Here is a 24,142-nt window from a genome sequence, read left to right as displayed (position 1 = left end):
CCTCGGCCTCTCCCTCTCGCCTCCTCCTCTCTCCCTCTCCCTCCCTCTCCCTCTCGTCCCCTCACCTTCTCACTGTCTCTCAACAGAGCCATGTTGCTGTACGAGGGATGTTATATAAAAAATAAATGAAATACATCTCTTACCCTCCCTTCCTCTCTCTCTCTCGTCTCGCTCTCTCTCCCTCCCTTCCCTCCCTTCTCACTCTCTCCCTCCTCTCCACTCTCTCCCTCCCTTCTCACCTCTCCCTCCTCCCTCTCTCTCTCTCTCTCTCTCTCTCTCCCTCCTCCCTCTCTCTCTCTCTCTCTCTCCCCTCCCTCCTCCCTCCTCTTCCCTCCTCTCCTCCCATCCTCCTCCCTCTCCCTCCCTCCCTCTCCCTCCCTCCCTCCCTCCCTCCCTCTCACTCTCTCCCTCCCTCCCTCCCTCCCTCTCACTCTCTCCCTCCCTTCACTGTCTCTCAAAAGAGCCATTTGCTGTAGAGGATGTTAATCTAAAAAATAAATGAATACATCTCTTCTCCTCTCCTTCAGTGGCTGCTTTCCAACTAGTTCTTTATACTCCTCGTTGGCTGATTCCCTCCAGTCCCTAACAACATTGCTATTCTCATCACTCCGGCGATATTTTAAACGAATGGAAACAATATGCTTTCTGTCTGGTGTGTATAGATGGAGACAAGATATTCACTGTCTAATGAGTCTCAGTGTGGTGAGTTTAATCCGTTTTATAGAGGTTGGTTAGGAAACAAATCCTCTCTAATCACAATAGATGGGCTCGGTCACATTGAAGGCTTTGCAGAGACAGCTATTGTAACACGACAACAGAGAAGAGGAGACTTGAGTAGAATATATTATAGGATGATTATAATAAGGGTTTGTGATTATGAAGTAACATGGCGGCGGGGGCAGTGTGTGTTTCTCTATGCCACAGTCTGACAGTCATGAGAATACAGTTCAGTAATGTAGAATCACTGTTTCAGTTATGGTTGAAATAGGTGGGAACCTTGTGGCGTCCCAACTGGGAACACAAAATGGTGGCGCCCCAGCTGACCTCAACCGCCGCTTCCTGGGTTTTTCACCTGCGTCACCATGACCAACTGGGCCCAGAACCAGAGGTGGTGGAGATGGTAGTTGGGAGAATGGCAGTGAGTCGTGAGAGAGAGAGACGCACACACAACCCAGCGGGGTGTTAATTACAGCGTACAAAGTGTGCTTTTCCCTCAAAGCCGCATCACTCTCCTCAGGGGGACACAGAGGCTCTGGGTCTGCGTTTTAAACATCCCTTGTTTCGCAGCTCAGCGCTGCCACACCGCGTCTCCGCCCGGTGTACACAGCAATTTATTTTAATGACACCCCACCTGGGAGATGGTGTGTTTGTTGCTTTGTTGACGAGGTGGGTCTGCATATATATATATTGATGTATACATTTACAGCACGGCTGGGTCTCACAGTGCAGCCACACCTGCAGCTACTGTTATGTTCAAAGACAACTAGAAATAAATGTCTTTGTTCTGTGAGTTACACACTAAAGGAAGGCGAAAAAAGTTGCGATGTCTCTCGACTCATCTCTGCGAGACCACAACAACGGGAGGGATGGGATATGCAAACGAGGCCTTGATTTCCTCTGTAACCTCGCTAACCTCTGGCACCCGGTTTTCTTCTTAGGCTGTCGGGAGCCGAGCTCGTTGTTAGAGTCAGGTATAAAATAGCCCGTCGCCCCGGCAACGCCCCTGTAACGTCTCCACTGGGCTATTTTTGGCGAACACACCCGACTAAGCACAAGAGCTGTGGTCCCTGCGGCAACGCGGCTGTTTGCCGTCTCCGACGCTTCTGGTGGTTAAGGAAGCCTCTCTGAGGATATGGGCTCGAAGACTAAGATGACGGCTGGATAAAGTTTTCCAGAGGATAAAAATATTCACAAGTTTAACGTCATCTTCCTTGATTAAGGTAGGTGGAGGGGCCTTCCCTTGAATTGAATTATTCTGACTTTAAAAGGATCTGTCCAACGATAGCATCTTGACTAAAACAGTGGCTCTTTAATGTTGCCCAGTACCAGTGGATGGTATCTTAGACTTAGAGAGGATGTTTTTTTCCCTTCATTAATTAAAGGCCCATTTGATGATTTGTTTATAGGGGGAAAATAGGCTGGTGTTTCACGGAATGATCAAAGTCTCGTGTTCTGCCATCTTATTTTGGGTTCCTGTTTGAAACTCCAGAGGAGAGCTGTTTGAGTGGTGTTGCGCCCTTCTGGTTCCCCTGGGGATCCGATTCAGGCAGTGTTTGGTTCCATCTGAGCACTTAAATTAATTAATGAATTAGCGCCGATTTAACCGCTAATTGAACATTTATGAGTCATGATTGTTTCTTACCCTGAAGAGAGAGAGAGAGAAGAGAGAGAGAGAGAGAGAGAGAGAGAGAGAGAGAGAGAGAGAGAGAGAGAGAGAGAGAGACAGAGAGAGAGAGACAGAGAGAGAGAGACAGAGAGAGACAGAGAGAGACAGAGAGAGAGAGAGAGAGAGAGAGTGAGAGAGACAGAGAGAGAGAGAGAGACAGAGAGAGAGAGAGAGAGACAGAGAGAGAGAGAGACAGAGAGAGAGAGACAGAGAGAGAGAGAGAGTGAGAGAGAGAGAGAGAGACAGAGAGAGAGAGAGACAGAGAGAGAGAGAGAGACAGAGAGAGAGAGAGAGAGAGAGAGACAGAGAGAGAGAGAGAGAGACAGAGACAGAGAGAGAGACAGAGAGAGAGAGAGAGAGAGAGAGAGAGAGACAGAGAGAGAGAGACAGAGAGAGAGAGACAGAGAGAGACAGAGAGAGACAGAGAGAGAGAGAGAGAGAGAGAGAGTGAGAGAGAGGAGAGAGAGAGAGAGAGTGAGAGAGACAGAGAGAGAGAGAGAGACGAGAGAGCAGAAGAGAGCCAGAGAGAGAGAGGACAGAGCGAGAGAGAGGAGACAGAGAGAGAGAGAAGTGAGAGAGAGAGAGACGGAGAGAGAGCGAAAGAGAGGACAGGAGAGACCAGAGAGAGAGCGAGAGACCAAGAGAGAGAGAAGAGAGAGAAACAGAGAGCGAGAGAGAGAGGACAGAGAGAGAGAGAGAGAGACAGAGAAGAGACGCGAAGAGAGAGAGAGAGAGAGAGACAGAGAGAGAGAGACAGAGAGAGACAGAGAGAGAGAGAGAGAGACAGAGAGAGAGAGAAGGAGAGAGAGAGACAGGAGAGACCGAGAGAGACCAGAGAGAGAGAGAAGGGAGAGAGAGAAGAGAGAGAGGAGTGAGAGAGAGAGGAGAGACAGAGGAGAGAGAGACAGAGAGAGAGAGAGAGAGACAGAGAGAGAGACGAGAGAGAGAGAGGAGAGAGAGAGAGAGAGAGACAGAGAGAGAGAGAGAGAGAGAGAGAGGAGTTAACTGAAGACAGGCTGGGATGATTCATATGACTCGTCTTTCCCCCAGGGAGTTACTGTATGTTATTACCACAGCTAGCCAACATCATTTCCAGTCGAATAATATTTCTAAATCATTACAAAGTGTATTTATGCTTGATTGAGCTGGTTTAATAAACCAATCGAATAGTCTCAAAACATCAAACCTCGTAGTGGTGGACACCCAGACAGGCAAAACATCATACCTCCTAGTGGTGGACCACCAGACAGGCAAAACATCAAACCTCGTAGTGGTGGACCACCAGACAGGCAAAACATCAAACCTCGTAGTGGTGGACCACCAGACAGGCAAAACAAAGTATTTGAAAGATTTCAAATAGTATTTGAGGCCAAGTCTGATCATATTAGATATAATGCCTAGTCAAAAAAATGAACATATCTTTATTAAAAAGGTGAAAATAACTGTCAAAAAGCGCTATATTGAACATAGATCATGTTTTCCAACCATCTTTCTAATGCTGAGAGTTAGGTGAGGTTCTTAACCGAGGCTCCAGGTACATGTGTTTAAATGGGAGTGCTAGAAAGTTTCTCTCCACTTCTCAGATCAACGTGTGTAATTACAGCCCGAGAAGAAGAAAAATATATAGAAAATGCCTGAGCGACTTCAAAAACCCTCCGCCTCAATGTAGCGGAAATAAAAAATACTAAAAAGTGTGCAATTAAACGTTACTTTTGAAAGTTATATTTAGAGGACATGAGAAGGAAATGCAAATTGTGTTTGTGAGTTATATAATTGCGTTGTTTTCGCTGTTTTTCCTCGACTCCCCTAGAGGATAAAATAAGGATCAAAATAAGATGGCCATTGCACTTGTGTCTGGTAGGAGTTTCCATGGAAATGTGAGTGACCACATAATAAGGTCTTGTCGTCTGTCCTCGGTTGCAACACTCACTACAAAGTTCCAAACTGCCTCTGGAAGCAACGTCAGCACAATAACTGCTTGTCAGGAGCTCCATGAAATGGGTTTCCATGGCCGAGCAGCTGCACACAAGTCTAAGATCATCATACGTAATGTCAAGCATTGGCTGGAGTGGTGTAAAGCTCACCGCCATTGGACTCTGGAGCAGTGGAAACGCGTTCTCTTGGAGTGATGAATCACACTTCACAATCTGGCAGTCCGACGGACGAATCTGCGTTCGGTGGATGCCAAGATAACACTACCTGCCTAAATGCATAGTGCCAACTGTAAAGTTTGGTGGAAGAGGAATAATGGTCTGGGGCTGTTTTTCATGGTTCGGGCTAGGCCCCTTAGTTCCAGTGAAGGGAAATCTTAACGCTACAGCATACAATTACATTTTAGATGATTCTGTGCTTCCAACTTTGTGGCAAGATTTTGGGGAAGGCCCTTTCCTGTTTCAGCAGGACAATGCCCCCATGTACAAAGCGAGTTCTATACAGAAATGGTTTGTCGAGATCGGTGTGGAAGAACTTGACTGGCCATAACAGAGCTCTGACCTCAACCCAATCGAACACCTTTGGGATGAATTGGAACGCCGACTGCAAGCCAGGCCTAATCACCCAACATCTGTGCCTGACCTCACTAATACTCTAGTGGCTGAATGGAAGCAAGTCCCCGGAGCAATGTTCCAACATCTAGTGGAAAGCCTTCCCAGAGAGAGGAGGCTGTTATAGCAGCAAAGGGTCGACCAACTCCATATTAACTCCCATGACTTTGGAATGAGATGTTCGACGAGCAGGTGTCTACATACTTTTGGTAATGTAGTGTAGGGTACAAAACCTTCTCTGTCATTGGTCACCAACAGATTTACCAGCAGCCGTAGCCATGGAGATGGATGAATATAAATCCCAGACGCGGGTGAGTAGTTCAGAAAGTAGAAAACTTGTCTTGAAAAATGCCTTGCTGCCGAATGTTTACAAAGTCCCCATTGAATCTTCACATCTATGTTTTTCTATAGTGTCTGGTCCCAGAGGGTTAACGGTGTCCCACTGACCTGAAATGTATATCACTCACCCAGACCTCTGCGATGACCTTTTCTGTTTTACAAGGAGCACGTGCGCGACGAAGTTGGAAAAGGTAGACGCACCGGAATGCCTAGAAAAAACGAAGGATTCTGTCTTTATTGTCTCAAATATTTTTCATTGTGCTCCTAAATGTCTTTGGGAGCACAATGAAAAATATTTGAGACAATAAAGACAGAATCCTTCATTTTTTCTAGGCATTCCGGGTCGCACAGATACATATGTCGGCGCAAATGTGTGTAAAATGGTCCCACTGGGACCTGAACTGTATACCAGTGTTTAACCACCACTGACCTCTTTTACAGTACATTTCAGCTCACAAACCTGAAGAAAACAACTATTCTTAGATACATGCAACACTTTAAAGGGGACATCTGGGATTGGTAAAACGGTGTTTTACTTTTAAATGAATGATTTAAATGCTAAACTGATTCTTAAAGAACATCACTTATCAATAAATGTAGAAATGCATCAATGCATTTGAGAGGGTTTCCATTTCTCCAGCCCTGTCCCTCATTTGATCACCAGAAAAAGTGATGGGGTGTCCACTTTGTTGTTGCTTGAATTCTGGAGTAGGTTCCAGCAGCCCTAACATCTAGCAGTACTGCAATATGCTGTAAAACCTACGGTGATGAGCTTCTACGAAGGAATAACTAACACAGCAGGACTATGATTACCACTCACAAGCTGGGCTGCTTTGGTTCTGACTCAAATCTGTTTTTCCTCAGGTATTAAGTGGAGAAGATCTGACACCCTAGTCTGCGTGATTGACAGCGAAACTGACAAAACCATCTAGCTTCGTTTACATCACTGACGGTCCCTCATTATACAGTACTGACAGAGAGAGGGGGGCTAGGGAGGAGAGTGAGGAGAGGGGGACGAGGGAGGAGAGGGAGGAGAGGGGACGAGGGAGGAGAGGGGGACGAGGGAGTAGAGGGGGACGAGGGAGGAGAGGGAGGAGAGGAAGGAGAGGGGGGAGAGGAAGGAGAGGGGGACGAGGGAGGAGAGGAAGGAGACGAGGGAGGAGAGGGAGGAGAGGGGGACGAGGGAGGAGAGGGGGATGAGGGAGGAGAGAGAGGAGGACGAGGGAGGAGAAGGGGACGAGGGAGGAGAGGGAGGAGAGAGGGAACGAGGGAGGAGAGGGAGGAGAGGGGGACGAGGGAGGAAAGGGAGGAGAGGGGGACGAGGGAGGAGAGGGGGACGAGGGAGGAGAGGGAGGAGAGGGGGGCGAGGGAGGAGAGAGAGGAGAGGGAGGAGAGGGGGACGAGGGAGGACAGGGAGGAGACGAGGGAGGAGAGGGGGACGAGGGAGGAGAGGGGGATGAGGGAGGAGAGGGGGACGAGGGAGGAGAGGGAGGAGTGGGGGATGAGGGAGGAGAGAGAGGAGAGGGAGGAGAGGGGGACGAGGGAGGACAGGGAGGAGACGAGGGAGGAGAGGGGGACGAGGGAGGAGAGGGGGATGAGGGAGGAGAGAGAGGAGAGGGGGACGAGGGAGGAGAGGGGGGACGAGGGAGGAGAGAGAGGAGAGGGGGATGAGGGAGGAGAGGGGGGACGAGGGAGGAGAGGGGGACGAGGGAGGAAAGGGAGGAGAGGGGGACGAGGGAGGAGAGGGGGACGAGGGAGGAGAGGGAGGAGAGGGGGACGAGGGAGGAGAGAGGAGAGGGAGGATAGGGGGACGAGGGAAGACAGGGAGGAGAGGGGGACGAGGGAGGCCGTGTCCGAATAACCATACTAAATAGTATGACTTTGGGGTACGCAAAACTGTTAATGTATTATAGTATGTAAAACTTTTAAAAATTAAGTATGCTTTAAATGCCAGGATGTCATACTCTTTTCGGCTTATCATCAAGTAGCATTCACTGCACACTATTTAGGAAGAGCAATCGTCTTTTTCATACCTACATGGGTTTTTTTTTTATAACAGCTAATAAAATCAGTATAGGGGACGCGCTTCATTTGATTTGTTGATTTGTGTCGCTTACTGCATTCGTTCTCACTAAACAAAACATTCTAAATAGTATGTAGTACGATTAGTACCAAGTAGGCAGTTTTAATAAGTATTAGGCACATAAATGAACAAAAGATGAAAAAACTGATTTCAGAGGTAAACAACGGATCAGGTGGATGTTGATCATGTCCGCTGACAGTCAGTCCTTACGACAGATGGTGTTATTCCTTCTCATGTAACGTGGGGCTGTTGGATTAGTGTTATTCCTTCTCATGTAACGTGGGGCTGTTGGATTAGTGTTATTCCTTCTCATGTAACGTGGGGCGGTTGGATTAGTGTTATTCCTTCTCATGTAACGTGGGGCTGTTGGATTAGTGTTATTCCTTCTCATGTAACGTGGGGCTGTTGGATTAGTGTTATTCCTTCTCATGTAACGTGGGGCGGTTGGATTAGTGTTATTCCTTCTCATGTAACGTGGGGCTGTTGGATTAGTGTTATTCCTTCTCATGTAACGTGGGCGGTTGGATTAGTGTTATTCCTTCTCATGTAACGTGGGGCTGTTGGATTAGTGTTATTCCTTCTCATGTAACGTGGGCGGTTGGATTAGTGTTATTCCTTCTCATGTAACGTGGGCTGTTGGATTAGTGTTATTCCTTCTCATGTAACGTGGGGCTGTTGGATTAGTGTTATTCCTTCTCATGTAACGTGGGGCTGTTGGATTAGTGTTATTCCTTCTCATGTAACGTGGGGCTGTTGGATTAGTGTTATTCCTTCTCATGTAACGTGGGCTGTTGGATTAGTGTTATTCCTTCTCATGTAACGTGGGGCTGTTGGATTAGTGTTATTCCTTCTCATGTAACGTGGGGCGGTTGGATTAGTGTTATTCCTTCTCATGTAACGTGGGGCTGTTGGATTAGTGTTATTCCTTCTCATGTAACGTGGGGCGGTTGGATTAGTGTTATTCCTTCTCATGTAACGTGGGGCTGTTGGATTAGTGTTATTCCTTCTCATGTAACGTGGGGCTGTTGGATTAGTGTTATTCCTTCTCATGTAACGTGGGGCTGTTGGATTAGTGTTATTCCTTCTCATGTAACGTGGGGCTGTTGGATTAGATGTTGGTTTCACCGCTAACTTGGCATCGTCCTGCCGTCCTGATGCAATGCAACACCAACCAGAACAGGAACAAGAGAAAACATCAACAACAACAGTGAAATGCTAATAATGAGTTGTGGAGACTGGAAGTCCCTTATGTTGGAGCTGGTGAAAAGTGTTTGGACTTGAGAGGGGAGTTGGGGTATATCTACACAGTGTATGGAGAGGAGCTGGGGTATATCTACACAGTGCATGGAGAGGAGTTGGGGTATATCTACACAGTGTATGGAGAGGAGCTGGGGTATATCTACACAGTGCATGGAGAGGAGTTGGGGTATATCTACACAGTGTATGGAGAGGAGCTGGGGTATATCTACACAGTGCATGGAGAGGAGCTGGGGTATATCTACACAGTGCATGGACAGGAGTTGGGGTATATCTACACAGTGCATGGAGAGGAGTTGGGGTATATCTACACAGTGTATGGAGAGGAGCTGGGGTATATCTACACAGTGCATGGAGAGGAGTTGGGGTATATCTACACAGTGTATGGAGAGGAGCTGGGGTATATCTACACAGTGCATGGAGAGGAGCTGGGGTATATCTACACAGTGCATGGACAGGAGTTGGGGTATATCTACACAGTGCATGGAGAGGAGTTGGGGTATATCTACACAGTGCATGGAGAGGAGTTGGGGTATATCTACACAGTGCATGGAGAGGAGTTGGGGTATATCTACACAGTGCATGGAGAGGAGTTGGGGTATATCTACACAGTGCATGGAGAGGAGTTGGGGTATATCTACACAGTGCATGGACAGGAGTTGGGGCGGCAGGGTAGCCTAGTGGTTAGAGCGTTGGACTAGTAACCGAAAGGCAGTTGACCCACTGTTCCTAGGCCGTCATTGAAAATAAGAATTTGTTCTTAACTGACTTGCCTAGTAAAATTAAAAAAATATCTACACAGTGCATGGAGAGGAGTTGGGGTATATCTACACAGTACAGAGAGGTCCTTGATAAAAACCTGCTCCAGAGCGCTCAGGACCTCAGACTGGGGCAAAGGTTCAACTTCCAACAGGACAACGACCCTAAGCACACAGCCAAGACAACGCAGGAGTGGCTTTGGGACAAGTCTATGAATGTCCTTGAGTGGCCCAGCCAGAGCCCGAACATGATCAAACATCTCTGGAGAGACTTGAAAACAGCTGTGCAGTGACGCTCCCCATCCAACCTGACAGAGCTTGAGAGGATCTGCAGAGAAGAATGGGAGAAACTCCCCAAATACAGCTGTGCCAAGTTTGTAGCATCATACCCATGATGACTGAAGTCTGTAATCACTGCCAAAGGTGTTTCAACAAAGTATTAACTAAAGGGTCTGAATACTTATGTAAATGTGATATTTCAAAAATATTTTTGGGAGTAAAAATGTCTAAAAACCAGTTTTTGCTTTTCATTATGGGGTGTTGTGATGTCATTATGGGGTATTGTGTGTAGATTGATGAGGGGGAAAAACGATTTAATGCATTTTAGAATAAGGCTGTAACGTAACAAAATGTGGAAAAAGTCAAGGGGTCTGAATACTTTCCGAACGCACTGCATATACCGACCTACCTCAATGACCGCGTACCCCTGCACATCGACTCGGTACTGGTACCCTGTATCACAGTCGGTTGGACCTTCATTGGGGAGGACAGGCTCATGGTAATGGCTGGAGGGGAATGGTATCAAATGCCGTTCCATTTGCTCTGTTACGGCCATTACTATGATCCGTCCTCCCCTCAGCAGCCTCCTTTGCCGTGAATATAGCCAAGTTCTTGTTATAATTAGTTGTTTTTCTCTCTGTATTTCTGGGTGAGAGCCCGTAAGTCAGCATTTAGTCCACACCTGTTGTTTACCAAGCATGTGACAAATAACATGCGATTTGATGTTGTGGTACTGTTGTGATATTGACTGTATCACTGCCACCTCTATAACAACGAGTGATGCTGCACCAGTGGAGGCTGCAGATGGGAGGATGGCTCATAGTGATGGCTGGAATGGAGTCAATGGAATGGCATCTAACACGTGGTTTCCCAGCCATTATCATGAGCCGTGCTCCCCTCAGTGGCACCCAGTGGTGCAGCTCTACTGTCTAGAACAGTAGATGAGAGAAACACCATCTACATCACTCCCCCATCATGATGTTTACTTATGTTCATTCTTCGGTCATCGGCTGCAGCTGATTCTATCAGACACACGCACACACCTACCTAACCTTCTGTCTCTCTACATCCTTTTCTCTCTTTCCTCTTCTCCTCAGCAGGTCTCTCTCTCTCTTTTCCTCAGTATGTCTCTCTCTCTCTCTTTTCCTCAGTATGTCTCTCTCTCTTCTCCTCAGCATGTCTCTCTCTCTCTCTTTTCCTCAGTATGTCTCTCTTTCCTCTTCTCCTCAGCATGTCTCTCTCTCTCTTTTCCTCAGCATCTCTCTCTCTTGCTCTCTTTTCCTCAGCATGTCTCTCTCTCTTTTCCTCAGCATGTCTCTCTCTCTTTTCCTCAGTATGTCTCTCTTTTCTCTTCTCCTCAGCATGTCTCTCTTTTCTCTTCTCCTCATCATGTCTCTCTTTTCTCTTCTCCTCAGCATGTCTCTCTTTTCTCTTCTCCTCAGCATGTCTCTCTTTTCTCTTCTCCTCATCATGTCTCTCTTTTCTCTTCTCCTCATCATGTCTCTCTCTCTCTCTTCTCCTCAGCATGTCTCTCTTTTCTCTTCTCCTCATCATGTCTCTCTCTCTCTCTTCTCCTCAGCATGTCTCTCTTTTCTCTTCATGTCTCTCTCTCTCTCTTCTCCTCAGCATGTCTCTCTCTCTCTCTTCTCCTCAGCATGTCTCTCTTTTCTCTTCTCCTCATCATGTCTCTCTTTTCTCTTCTCCTCATCATGTCTCTCTTTTCTCTTCTCCTCATCATGTCTCTCTTTTCTCTTCTCCTCATCATGTCTCTCTCTCTCTCTTCTCCTCAGCATGTCTCTCTTTTCTCTTCTCCTCATCATGTCTCTCTCTCTCTCTTCTCCTCAGCATGTCTCTCTTTTCTCTTCATGTCTCTCTCTTTTCTCTTCTCCTCATCATGTCTCTCTTTTCTCTTCTCCTCATCATGTCTCTCTCTCTCTCTTCTCCTCATCATGTCTCTCTCTCTCTCTTCTCCTCAGCATGTGTGATATAACCGTACTAATCAGATAGGTAGGAGTGTCACTTTTCTCAGTTTGTCACCACATTATCATTTATTAAGCAGATTGAGTACAGCAGTTGAAATGACCCCCCCGCCCCATGCACCCTGTCCCGGTGTCTGCAGCCTCTCAGCTAGCAGCATCAAGTAGCCTCTTCACCCTTCACTCTGAAGACGGCGCCTCAGACTCACTTTATAAGGAAGCTGAAAGAAAGAGAGAGAGACACACAGAGAGAGATGGAGAGAGACAGACAGAGAGCGTGTGATTACAGAGCGCTCGCCAGTTAGTGTGTAGACTGTTAGACTGTATTAGTTAGACTGTATTAAGTGTCGTTCAGTAGATTTCATTGTGATCTGACTGTATTAAGTGTCGTTCAGTAGATTTCATTGTGATCTGACTGTATTAAGTGTCGTTCAGTAGATTTCATTTTGATCTGACTGTATTAAGTGTGGTTCAGTAGATTTCATTGTGATCTGACTGTATTAAGTGTGGTTCAGCAGATTTCATTGTGATCTGACTGTATTAAGTGTTGTTCAGAAGTTTTCATTGTGATCTGACTGTATTAAATGCTGTTCAGTAGATTTCATTGTGATCTGACTGTATTAAGTGTGGTTCAGTAGTTTTCATTGTGATCTGACTGTATTAAATGTGGTTCAGTAGTTTTCATTGTGATCTGACTGTATTAAGTGTGGTTCAGTAGATTCCATTGTGATATGACTGTATTAAGTGTGGTTCAGTAGATTTCATTGTGATCTGACTGTATTAAGTGTTGTTCAGTAGTTTTCATTGTGATCTGACTGTATTAAGTGTTGTTCAGTAGTTTTCATTGTGATCTGACTGTATTAAGTGTTGTTCAGTAGTTTTCATTGTGATCTGACTGTATTAAGTGTTGTTCAGAAGTTCTCTCGGACTGTGTGCTGCTAACTGTTGTTTTGATGATTATGGGTGTTACTTGTTACTTATATTCTGATAGCTGGAGAATCTGGATGTGTCCTAAATGGTACCCTACCAGATCTCTACGGGTCCTGGACAAAAGTAGTGCTCATAAAAGAACAAAGCCATTAATTCGAGCAGAGGCTGACAAAATCCTTCACTGAGCTTCTATTTTTGGGATAAAGCATCTGACGTGACTCATCTGACGGGACTCATCTGACGGGACTCATCTGACGCGACTCATCTGACGGGACTCATCTGACGGGACTCATCTGACGCGACTCATCTGACGCGACTCATCTGACGCGACTCATCTGACGCGACTCATCTGACGGGACTCATCTGACGGGACTCATCTGACGGGACTCATCTGACGGGACTCATATGACGGGACTCATATGACGGGACTCATATGACGGGACTCATATGACGGGACTCATATGACGGGACTCATCTGACGACTCATATGACGGGACTCATCTGACGCGACTCATCTGAAGGGACTCATCTGACGACTCATCTGACAACTCATATGACGGGACTCATCTGACGACTCATCTGACGGGACTCATCTGACGACTCATCTGACGGGACTCATATGACGGGACTCATATGACGACTCATATGACGGGACTCATCTGACGCGACTCATCTGAAGGGACTCATCTGAAGGGACTCATCTGACAACTCATATGACGGGACTCATCTGACGACTCATATGACGGGACTCATCTGACAACTCATATGACGGGACTCATCTGACGAAGTTCAAAAGTGGGTAAAGTTGTCTTCGAAGGGCAGTTTGAGTTCGCTCGGTTAGGAAAAAATGCAACACGATGTTCTGGGTGAAAAGTGTCTGGGTGTGTTCCATGTTAGAGGGAGGATGGTGTGAACTTAGACACCCCTGGAGACCTGGAGTGAAGTACTCTATTTATTCACTATGTAGGGCCAGAAGTTTATCCAGACCACCTCAACTGAAAAACTCTGGGCACAGACGTTTTACTGGTTAAGTCACTGTTAAGGGAATTTTTATCAATAATGACTAATTATGTATACATTTCAATCAGGACTGACTAATCAGAATACTATTATGTTACTGTATATGTACTAATCAGAATACTATTATGTTACTGTATATGTATGAATTGTCTTTTTAATCCTAGTACTGAATATAATGTGTGTAAATATAATCAAGAATTAGAACAATGACTGTCTGCTCCTTGGTAGAAATGAATGAACTATATCGCCAGACTGGCTAGAATGCTTATCTACACAGGCTGACCTTGGCTCTAGGCGAGGTGGGAAGGCTTGAGAACTATAGAGCCTTTCTACCAGTGTCAAGAAGAGACGGAACATTTAGAAAACGCTGACGTCATTTTAAGTTTATAACCTGTGGTAAAATGTGTAAGGAGCAGTACTCACGAGAATAAACTCAGCTGGTTGATTTCAAAGGCTGGTCTCTGTCCATTTTTACACCAATAAGGGTCTTACAACCTCTTATGAATTGACAGAGTGTTTGATTTTAATTGGGTATTAAAACAGAGGAATTTAATTCCTGTTACAGTCACGTGTCCAGGAAAACTATAATGTGTGTGAAGTCCAGGTATGTGTGTTACCTGTAGGGGTAGCCGTGGTACTTGGACCTGAAGATGGACAGCAGGAAGCTGAAGAAGAACACCACCAGGCCCAGTCCCACCAGGCAGATAACTGAAACACATAGCACAACATTACACACACACTACCACACACACAGTCCCACCAGGCAGATAACTGAAACACACAGTACAATATTACACAGACACACACACTACCACCAGGCCCCACCAGGCAGATAACTGAAACACACAGCACAACATTACACACACACACACACACACACACACACACACACACACACACACACACACACACACACACACACACACACACACACACACACACACACACACACACACACACACACACACACACACACACACACACACACACACTACCACCAGGCCCAGTCCCACCAGGCAGATAACTGAAACACACAGCACAACATTACACACACACACACTACCACACACACAGTCCCACCAGGCAGATAACTGAAACACACAGTACAACATTAGACACACACACTACCACACACACAGTTCCACCAGGCAGATAACTGAAACACACAGTACAACATTAGACACACACACTACCACACACACAGTCCCACCAGGCAGATAACTGAAACACACAGTACAACATTACACACACACACAGTCCCACCAGGCAGATAACTGAAACACATAGCACAACATCACACACACACACACACACCAGGCAGATAACTGAAACACACAGCACAACATTACACGCACACACACTATCACACACGTACACGCACACAACCACACACACTACCCCTCACAAGCACACACACTACCACTCACACATACTACCCCTCACACACACACACACACACACACACACACACAAACACACACACACACACACACACACACACACTCACCCCTTTAGTATGATAACGAGGCAATTTATAGTTATTTTGGGATGGTTAAAACACCTCAATGACAAAAGATGACGGGACTGTTAAAATCATCTCAATGACAAAAGATGAGAATGATTCTCCCTCCCTCCCTCCCTCCCTCCCTCCCTCCCTCCCTCCCTCCCTCCCTCCCTCCCTCCCTCCCTCCCTCCCTCCCTCCCTCCCTCCCTCCCTCCCTCCCTCCCTCCCTCCCTCCCTCCCTCCCTAGGTTGGCCATATTCCCCACTGCAGTATGTTGTCTGGTAGTATAATTAGCTATCAGACAGTGGTAACTGTAAAGGGTGTGTGGAGGACCTATTGAATGGATTTGTCACCACTGAGATCCTTCAACAGTCCTCTACGTAGCTGTGGGTTGAAGACAGGGCTGAGGGGAACTAATGTCACATTGTCACGTAAGCAGTGTAATGTAAGCTCTTCGTAATCATCACTAAGGCTTATATTCTGACGTTTACCAGCCTGTGGGTTTTATAATCATATCATATATATATATATATATCTTTTTTTTAAAACAATGGGTTTCTATGAAAATTAGTCACTACGACATCGTCCCAAATGGGTCCTTACTTGGGACGCACTACATTTGGCCAAGGCCCAAATGGGTCCCTACTTGGGACGCACTACGTTTGACCAAGGCCCAAATGGGTCCCTACTTGGGACGCACTACGTTTGGCCAAGGCCCAAATGGGTCCCTACTTGGGACGCACTACGTTTGACCAAGGCCCAAATGGGTCCCTACTTGGGACGCACTACGTTTGACCAAGGCCCAAATGGGTCCCTACTTGGGACGCACTACGTTTGACCAAGGCCCAAATGGGTCCCTACTTGGGACGCACTACGTTTGACCAAGGCCCAAAAGGAGGGAACAGGGTGCCATTTGGGACTCATGCTGTGAATGATGGGTGTTTCTGCTGATATATTTATTTCACCTTTATTTAACCAGGTAGGCAAGTTGAGAACACCTTTATTTAACCAGGTAGGCAAGTTGAGAACACCTTTATTTAACCAGGTAGGCAAGTTGAGAACACCTTTATTTAACCAGGTAGGCAAGTTGAGAACACCTTTATTTAACCAGGTAGGCAAGTTGAGAACAAGTTCTCATTTACAACTGCAACCTGGCCAAGATAAAGCAAAGCAGTGTGACACATACAACGACACAGAGTTACACATGGAGTAAAACAAACATACAGTCAATAATACAGTATAAACAAGTCTATATACGATGTGAGCAAATGAGGTGAGAAGGGAGGTAAAGGCAAAAAAAGGCCATGGTGGCAAAGTAAATACAATATAGCAAGTAAAACACTGGAATGGTAGATTTGCAGTGGAAGAATGTGCAAAGTAGAAATAAAAATAATGGGGTGCAAAGGAGCAAAATAAATAAATATAGTAGGGAAAGAGGTAGTTGTTTGGGCTAAATTATAGGTGGGCTATGTACAGGTGCAGTAATCTGTGAGCTGCTCTGACAGCTGGTGCTTAAAGCTAGTGAGGGAGATAAGTGTTTCCAGTTTCAGAGATTTTGGTACTTCGTTCCAGTCATTGGCAGCAGAGAACTGGAAGGAGAGGCGGCCAAAGGAAGAATAGTTTTTTTGGGGGTGACCAGAGAGATATACCTGCTGGAGCGTGTGCTACAGGTGGGAGATGCTGTGGTGACCAGCGAGCTGAGATAAGGGGGGACTTTACCTAGCAGGGTCTTGTAGATGACATGGAGCCAGTGGGTTTGGCGACGAGTATGAAGCGAGGGCCAGCCAACGAGACCATACAGGTCGCAATGGTGGGTAGTATATGGGTCTTTGGTGACAAAACGGATGGCACTGTGATAGACTGCATCCAATTTATTGAGGAGGGTGTTGGAGGCTATTTTCTAAATGACATCACCGAAGTCGAGGATCGGTAGGATGGTCAGTTTTACGAGGGTATGTTTGGCAGCATGAGTGAAGGATGCTTTGTTGCGAAATAGGAAGCCAATTCTAGATTTAATTTTGGATTGGAGATGCTTAATGTGAGTCTGGAAGGAGAGTTTACAGTCTAACCAGACACCTAGGTATTTGTAGTTGTCCACATATTCTAAGTCAGAACAGAGTAGTGATGCTGGATGGGCGGGCAGGTGCAGGCAGGTGCAGGCAGCGATAGCTGAGAGGCGAACTTAAAAAGGGTCTTGTTTTCTCCATGTGCTGTCGACACGTTGCAGACGGATGAAGGACTGTCACTGGACACGTTACAAAGACCTTGTTTTGCATTTTAATTACCACTTTCTCAAGGATAACTGCTTTTGCACAACTATGTGTATGTGTGTACATGCATGTGTTTGTCTGGTCTCAGTAGAACTACAACAGTGGGCCTCTGAAGCTCTGCATTAATCATGTTTACAGTACGCTCCAGCACGCACACACACACACACACACACACACACACACGAGGTTGGCCTTCTGTGCTGCGCACGCACCACAAACACACACGCCGTGGAGGTCAGGGTTCATCTCTCTGGTGTTAATTAAAGGAACAGTGGACTGAGTGCCGGCCTCTTCACATCTGCCAGACTTAATTGACAGTTATGCAAATATCCATCATGCTTCTACAAATGATAATGTCATGTCATTATGTATGCAGCATGTGTGTTCCTCAGTGAGTCTAGCGGACTGGAAGGGGAAGGTTGTGTGTGGTTGTGTGTGGTTGTGTGTGTGTGTGGGGGGGGGGGGGGGGGGGGGGGGGCACGACCCAGTCATAAAACATGCCGTGGTCCCTCTGTTCCTCCCCCTGCTGTGAGGAGGAGACTCCCTACACACACACAGACACACACATAGTGGGAGAAGAGAGGAGCAGGGAAGGAGGAGAGGGAAGGAGGAGAGAGGAGGAGAGAGGAGGAGGAGAGAGGAGGAGGAGAGAGGAGCAGGGGAAGGAGGAGAGAGGAGCAGGGGAAGGAGGAGAGAGGAGGAGGGGAAGGAGGAGAGAGGGGAAGGATGAGAGAGGAGCAGGGGAAGGAGGAGAGGGGAGGAGGAGCAGGGGAAGGAGGAGAGAGGAGGAGAGAGGAGCAGGGGTAGGAGGAGAAGAGAGGAGCAGGGGAAGGAGGAGAAGAGAGGAGCAGGGGAAGGAGGAGAGGAGGAAAGAGGAGGAGAAGAGAGGAGCAAGGGAAGGAGGAGAAGAGAGGAGCAGGGGAAGGAGGAGAAGAGAGGAGCAGGGGAAGGAGGAGAGAGGAGGGGAAGGAGGAGAGAGGAGGAGGGGAAGGAGGAGAGAGGAGAAGAGAGGAGCAGGGGAAGGAGGAGAGAGGAGCAGGGGAAGGAGGAGAGAGGAAGGAGGAGAGAGGAACAGGGGAAGGAGGAGAGAGGAGCAGGGGAAGGAAGAGAGAGGAGCAGGGGAAGGAAGAGAGAGGAGCAGGGGAAGGAGGAGAGAGGAGCAGGGGAAGGAGGAGAGAGGAGGGGGGCACGACCCAGTCATAAAACATGCCATGGTCCCTCTGTTCCTCCCCCTGCTGTGAGGAGGAGACTCCCTACACACACACAGACACACACATAGTGGGAGAAGAGAGGAGCAGGGGAAGGAGGAGAGGGAAGGAGGAGAAGAGAGGAGAGAGGCGGAGGAGAGAGGAGGAGGAGAGAGGAGCAGGGGAAGGAGGAGAGAGGAGCAGGGGAAGGAGGAGAGAGGAGGAGGGGAAGGAGGAGAGAGGGGAAGGATGAGAGAGGAGCAGGGGAAGGAGGAGAGGGGAGGAGGAGCAGGGGAAGGAGGAGAGAGGAGGAGAGAGGAGCAGGGGTAGGAGGAGAAGAGAGGAGCAGGGGAAGGAGGAGAAGAGAGGAGCAGGGGAAGGAGGAGAGAGGAGGAAAGAGGAGGAGAAGAGAGGAGCAAGGGAAGGAGGAGAAGAGAGGAGCAGGGGAAGGAGGAGAAGAGAGGAGCAGGGGAAGGAGGAGAGAGGAGGGGAAGGAGGAGAGAGGAGGAGGGGAAGGAGGAGAGAGGAGAAGAGAGGAGCAGGGGAAGGAGGAGAGAGGAGCAGGGGAAGGAGGAGAGAGGAAGGAGGAGAGAGGAACAGGGGAAGGAGGAGAGAGGAGCAGGGGAAGGAAGAGAGAGGAGCAGGGGAAGGAAGAGAGAGGAGCAGGGGAAGGAGGAGAGAGGAGCAGGGGAAGGAGGAGAGAGGAGCAGGGGAAGGAGGAGAGAGGAGCAGGGGAAGGAGTAGAGAGGAGCAGGGGAAGGAAGAGAGGGGAGCAGGGGAAGGAGTAGAGAGGAGCAGGGGGAGGAGTAGAGAGGAGCAGGGGAAGGAGTAGAGAGGAGCAGAGGAAGGAGTAGAGAGGAGGAGAGAGGAGCAGGGGAAGGAGTAGAGAGGAGCAGGGGAAGGAGTAGAGAGGAGCAGGGGGAGGAGTAGAGAGGAGCAGGGGGAGGAGTAGAGAAGAGCAGGGGAAGGAGTAGAGAGGAGCAGGGGAAGGAGTAGAGAGGAGGAGGAGAGAGGAGCAGGGGAAGGAGTAGAGAGGAGCAGGGGAAGGAGTAGAGAGGAGCAGAGGAAGGAGTAGAGAGGAGCAGGGGAAGGAGTAGAGAGGAGCAGGGGAAGGAGTAGAGAGGAGCAGGGGAAGGAGTAGAGAGGAGCAGGGGAAGGAGTAGAGAGGAGCAGGAGAGAGGAGCAGGGGAAGGAGTAGAGAGGAGCAGGGGAAGGAAGTGAGAGGAGGAAATGACTTCTGGCATTGAAGAACAACTATCTGGTCCTCACCTTGTTCACACCGTGGTGGTGTTTAAATAGGAGAGTGGAATATCACTCCACTGAAGTATGCATTGAATGAGAGAGAGAGAGAGAGACAGCACAGACCCAGACAACAGTCCAGCACAACAACACCCCCTTAAACAGACCCGGAGAGCTGGAGGTGGACAGAGACATATCTGCACTCTGGACAGTGGTGAGACAAATACAACAGGAGAAAGAGCAGTAGCAGAACAGAGCACTAGAGGAGAGGATCAGACTGCTGGAGGAGAGGTTGAGGGGGATGGAGGAGAGGCTCAGACTGCTGGAGGAGAGGGTGAGGGGGATGGAGGAGAGGGTGAGGGGGATGGAGGAGAGGGTGAGGGGGATGGAGGAGAGGATCAGACTGCTGGAGGAGAGGTTGAGGGGGATGGAGGAGAGGATCAGACTGCTGGAGGAGAGGATCAGACTGCTGGAGGAGAGGTTGAGGGTGATGGAGGAGAGGATCAGACTGCTGGAGGAGAGGGTGAGGGGGATGGAGGAGAGGGTGAGGGGGATGGAGGAGAGGATCAGACTGCTGGAGGAGAGGATCAGACTGCTGGAGGAGAGGTTGAGGGGGATGGAGGAGAGGATCAGACTGCTGGAGGAGAGGGTGAGGGGGATGGAGGAGAGGGTGAGGGGGATGGAGGAGAGGATCAGACTGCTGGAGGAGAGGGTGAGGGGGATGGCGTGTGACAGAGAACAATCCACTAGAGAGGTGGCCATCCCCCACAGAGAAACCAGCAGAACAGCCCACCTCAGCACCCGACAAAAGTCTCGACACCACAGCAGAACAGTCCACACCAGACCATAGAGTCGACATCACAGCAGAACATCACCCCCTCTGAGCACCCCCCCTGTCAGCCCTTCTAACAACCCCCCCACACCCACTGAGGACAAACACAAGACACAGATTGTACTCCTTATGGACTCAAATGGGAAATATATAGAAGAAAAAAACCTTTTCCCCAAACAGTGTGTCTAAACTCTGGTGTCGAAACACCCAGCGCGCCCTCGACCTTCTGTCTGAGGACCAACTAGGCTCACCTAGCCACATAATAATACACACAGGCACAAACAACCTGAGAGCACAGCAGGAAAGGGTGGCCACAGCACTAAAGGGAGTGATTGAAAAGGCTAACGCACAAGTGGTTATCTCCACCCTGCTACCACGAAAAGACGTCCACCCTGCCACAATACAGCGGGTAAACGCAAGTATTTCCCATGACTGTGCCTCAAAACCAAATGTTTTCCTGGCCCACCACTCCACCCTGGACTTGAACAGCCTCTATGACCAGGTCCACCTCTACAAGGCAGCAGTGCCCACCTTTGCCCGGACTCTAAAGGACATCGCTCTCAAACGTATCCCCAACACTTCACACAGGAGCAACAGATCAATAGACACCCCACCCAGACCAGCGAGATACGCTCCAAGACCTGCAGGACCCCCCCCCCCCCCTGGACCTACACATAGAGGACCCACGCCAAGAGGACTCACATCCGGACCACAGCACCCCCAGACACATCCACACCCCCACCCCAACCAACCAACACCCCCCCACATCAACCATGCCCACACCCCATTTAGGCCCCCTCAGATCAGACCTATGCCACTCCTGGCCACCCCATGCACCCCACCCCCGTAAAGAGGGCGTCAACATGGAAATCACACATACGCCCAGGTAGTGAGCGGGCAAACAGGCCCAACCCCCACTCTTACACTCGCTCAAGCCAATGGCATATACCAGATGCTCAGCAGGCTCTGCTCACACTTACTGGCCTGAGGCCATACCACGACCAACAACATTGGACACTTTATGGAACAAAAAACCTTCACTATATCATCCTGGAATATCCAAGGCCTGAGGTCATCTGCCTTTGGCCTAAAGAGCAGGAACCCGGACTTCACCAAAGAAATCGGTAATACAGACATTGTCATCCTGCAAGAAACCTGGTATAGAGGAGACGGACCCACTGGTTGCCCTCTAGGTTACAGAGAGCTGGTAGTCCCATCCACCAATCTGCCAGGTGTGAAACAGGGAAGGGACTCAGGGGGTATGCTAATTTGGTTTAGAGCAGACCTAACTTACTCCATTAAATTAATCAAAACAGGAACATTTTACATTTGGCTAGAAATTCAAAAGGAAATTATCTTAACAGAGAAAAATGTCCTCCTGTGCGCTACCTATATCCCCCCACTAGAATCCCCATACTTTAATGAAGACAGCTTCTCCATCCTGAAGGGGGAAATCAATCATTTCCAGGCCCAGGGACATGTACTAGTCTGTGGCGACCTAAATGCCAGAACCGGACAAGAACCTGACACCCTCAGCACACAGGGGGACAAACACCTGCCTGCAGGTGACAGCATTCCCTCCCACATATGCCCCACTAGGCACAACTATGACAACATAAACAAAAATGGGTCACAACTCCTGCAGCTCTGTCGCACGCTGGGTATGTACATAGTCAATGGTAGGCTTCGAGGGGACTCCTATGGTAGGTACACCTATAGCTCATCTCTTGGCAGTAGTACTGTAGACTACTTTATAACTGACCTCAACCCAGAGTCTCTCAGAGCGTTCACAGTCAGCCCACTGACACCCTTATCAGATCACAGCAGAATCACAGTCTACTTAAACAGAGCAATACTCAATCACCAGGCATCAAAGCCAAAGGAACTGAGTAACATTAAGAAATGCTATAGATGGAAGGAATGCAGTTTGGAAACCTACCAAAAAACAATTAGGCAACAACAAATTCAATCCCTCCTCGACAATTTCCTGGGTAAAATGTTTCACTGCAATAGTGAAGGTGTAAACTTGTCAGTAGAAAATCTTAACGGTATATTTGACCTCTCAGCTTCCCTATCAAATCTAAAAATCTCAAATAGAAAACCGAAGAAAATGAACAACAATGACAAATGGTTTGATGAAGAATGCAAAAATCTAAGAAAGAAATTGAGAAACCTGTCCAACCAAAAACATAGAGACCCGGAAAACCTGAGTCTACGCCTTCACTATGGTGAATCACTAAAACAATACAGAAATACACTACGGAAAAAGAAGGAACAGCATGTCAGAAAGCAGCTCAATGCAATTGAAGAATCCATAGACTCTAACCACTTCTGGGAAAATTGGAAAACACTAAACAAACAACAACACGAAGAATTATCTATCCAAAATGGAGATGTATGGGTAAACCACTTCTCCAATCTTTTTGGCTCTATAACAAAGAATAAAGAGCAAAAACATATACATGATCAAATACAAATCTTAGAATCAACTATTAAAGACTACCAGAACCCACTGGATTCTCCAATTCCCTTGAACGAGTTACAGGACAAAATAAAAACCCTCCAACCCAAAAAGGCCTGTGGTGTTGATGGTATCCTTAATGAAATGATCAAATATACAGACAAATTCCAAATTGGCTATACTAAAACTCTTTAACATCATCCTTAGTTCTGGCATCTTCCCCAATATTTGGAACAAAGGACTGATCACCCCAATCCACAAAAGTGGAGACAAATTTGACCCCAATAACTACCGTGGAATGTGTCAACAGTAACCTTGGGAAAATCCTCTGCATTATCATTAACAGCAGACTCGTACATTTCCTCAATGAAAACAATGTACTGAGCAAATGTCAAATTGGCTTTTTACCAAATTACCGTACAACCGTACAACAGGACAGCAGCACAATTAGACCCAACCAAATCATGAGAAAACAAAAAGATAATTACTTCACACATTGGAAAGAATGAACAAAAAAGCAGAGCAAACTAGAATGCTATTTGGCCCTAAACAGAGAGTACACAGTGGCAGAATACCTGTCCACTGTGACTGACCCAAACTTAAGGAAAGCTTTGACTATGTACAGACTTAATGCGCATAGCCTTGCTTTTGAGAAAGGCCGCCGTAGACAGACCTGGCTCTCAAGAGAAGACAGGCTATGTGCACACTGCCCACGAAATGAGGTGGAAACTGAGCTGTACTTCCTAACCTCCTGTCCAATGTATGACCATTTTAGAGACACATATTTCCCTCAGATTACACAGATCCACAAAGAATTCGAAAACAAATCAAATTTTGATAAACTCCCATATCTACTGGGTGAAATACCAGTGTGCCACCACAGCAGCAAGATTTGTGACCTGTTGCCACAAGAAAAGGGCAACCAGTGAAGAACAAACACCATTGTAATTACAACCCATATTTATGCTTATTTATTTCCCCTTGTGTTCTTTAACCATTTGTACATTGTTACAACACTGTATATATATATATATATATATGTATAATATGACATTTGTAATGTGTTTATTGTTTTGAC

At 47.6% G+C, this 24,142-nt stretch overlaps 1 protein-coding gene across 1 annotated transcript in view; it reads right to left on the bottom strand.

Moving 5' to 3' along the window:
- Positions 1-11,670: 11,670 nt before the first annotated feature.
- Positions 11,671-24,142, bottom strand: part of tusc3 (tumor suppressor candidate 3) — a gene marked incomplete in the record, with an annotated part of 114,264 nt that continues 101,792 nt past the window's right edge. Inside the window, 2 exon segments of the mRNA XM_031815022.1 lie at positions 11,671-11,842; positions 14,189-14,279. Coding sequence (XP_031670882.1) covers positions 11,827-11,842; positions 14,189-14,279 — 107 coding nt within the window.

This window comes from Oncorhynchus kisutch, unplaced genomic scaffold, assembly GCF_002021735.2.
Source record: "Oncorhynchus kisutch isolate 150728-3 unplaced genomic scaffold, Okis_V2 Okis07a-Okis12b_hom, whole genome shotgun sequence".
Lineage (NCBI taxonomy): Eukaryota > Metazoa > Chordata > Actinopteri > Salmoniformes > Salmonidae > Oncorhynchus > Oncorhynchus kisutch.
This window is presented reverse-complemented; position numbering and strand designations above follow the sequence as displayed.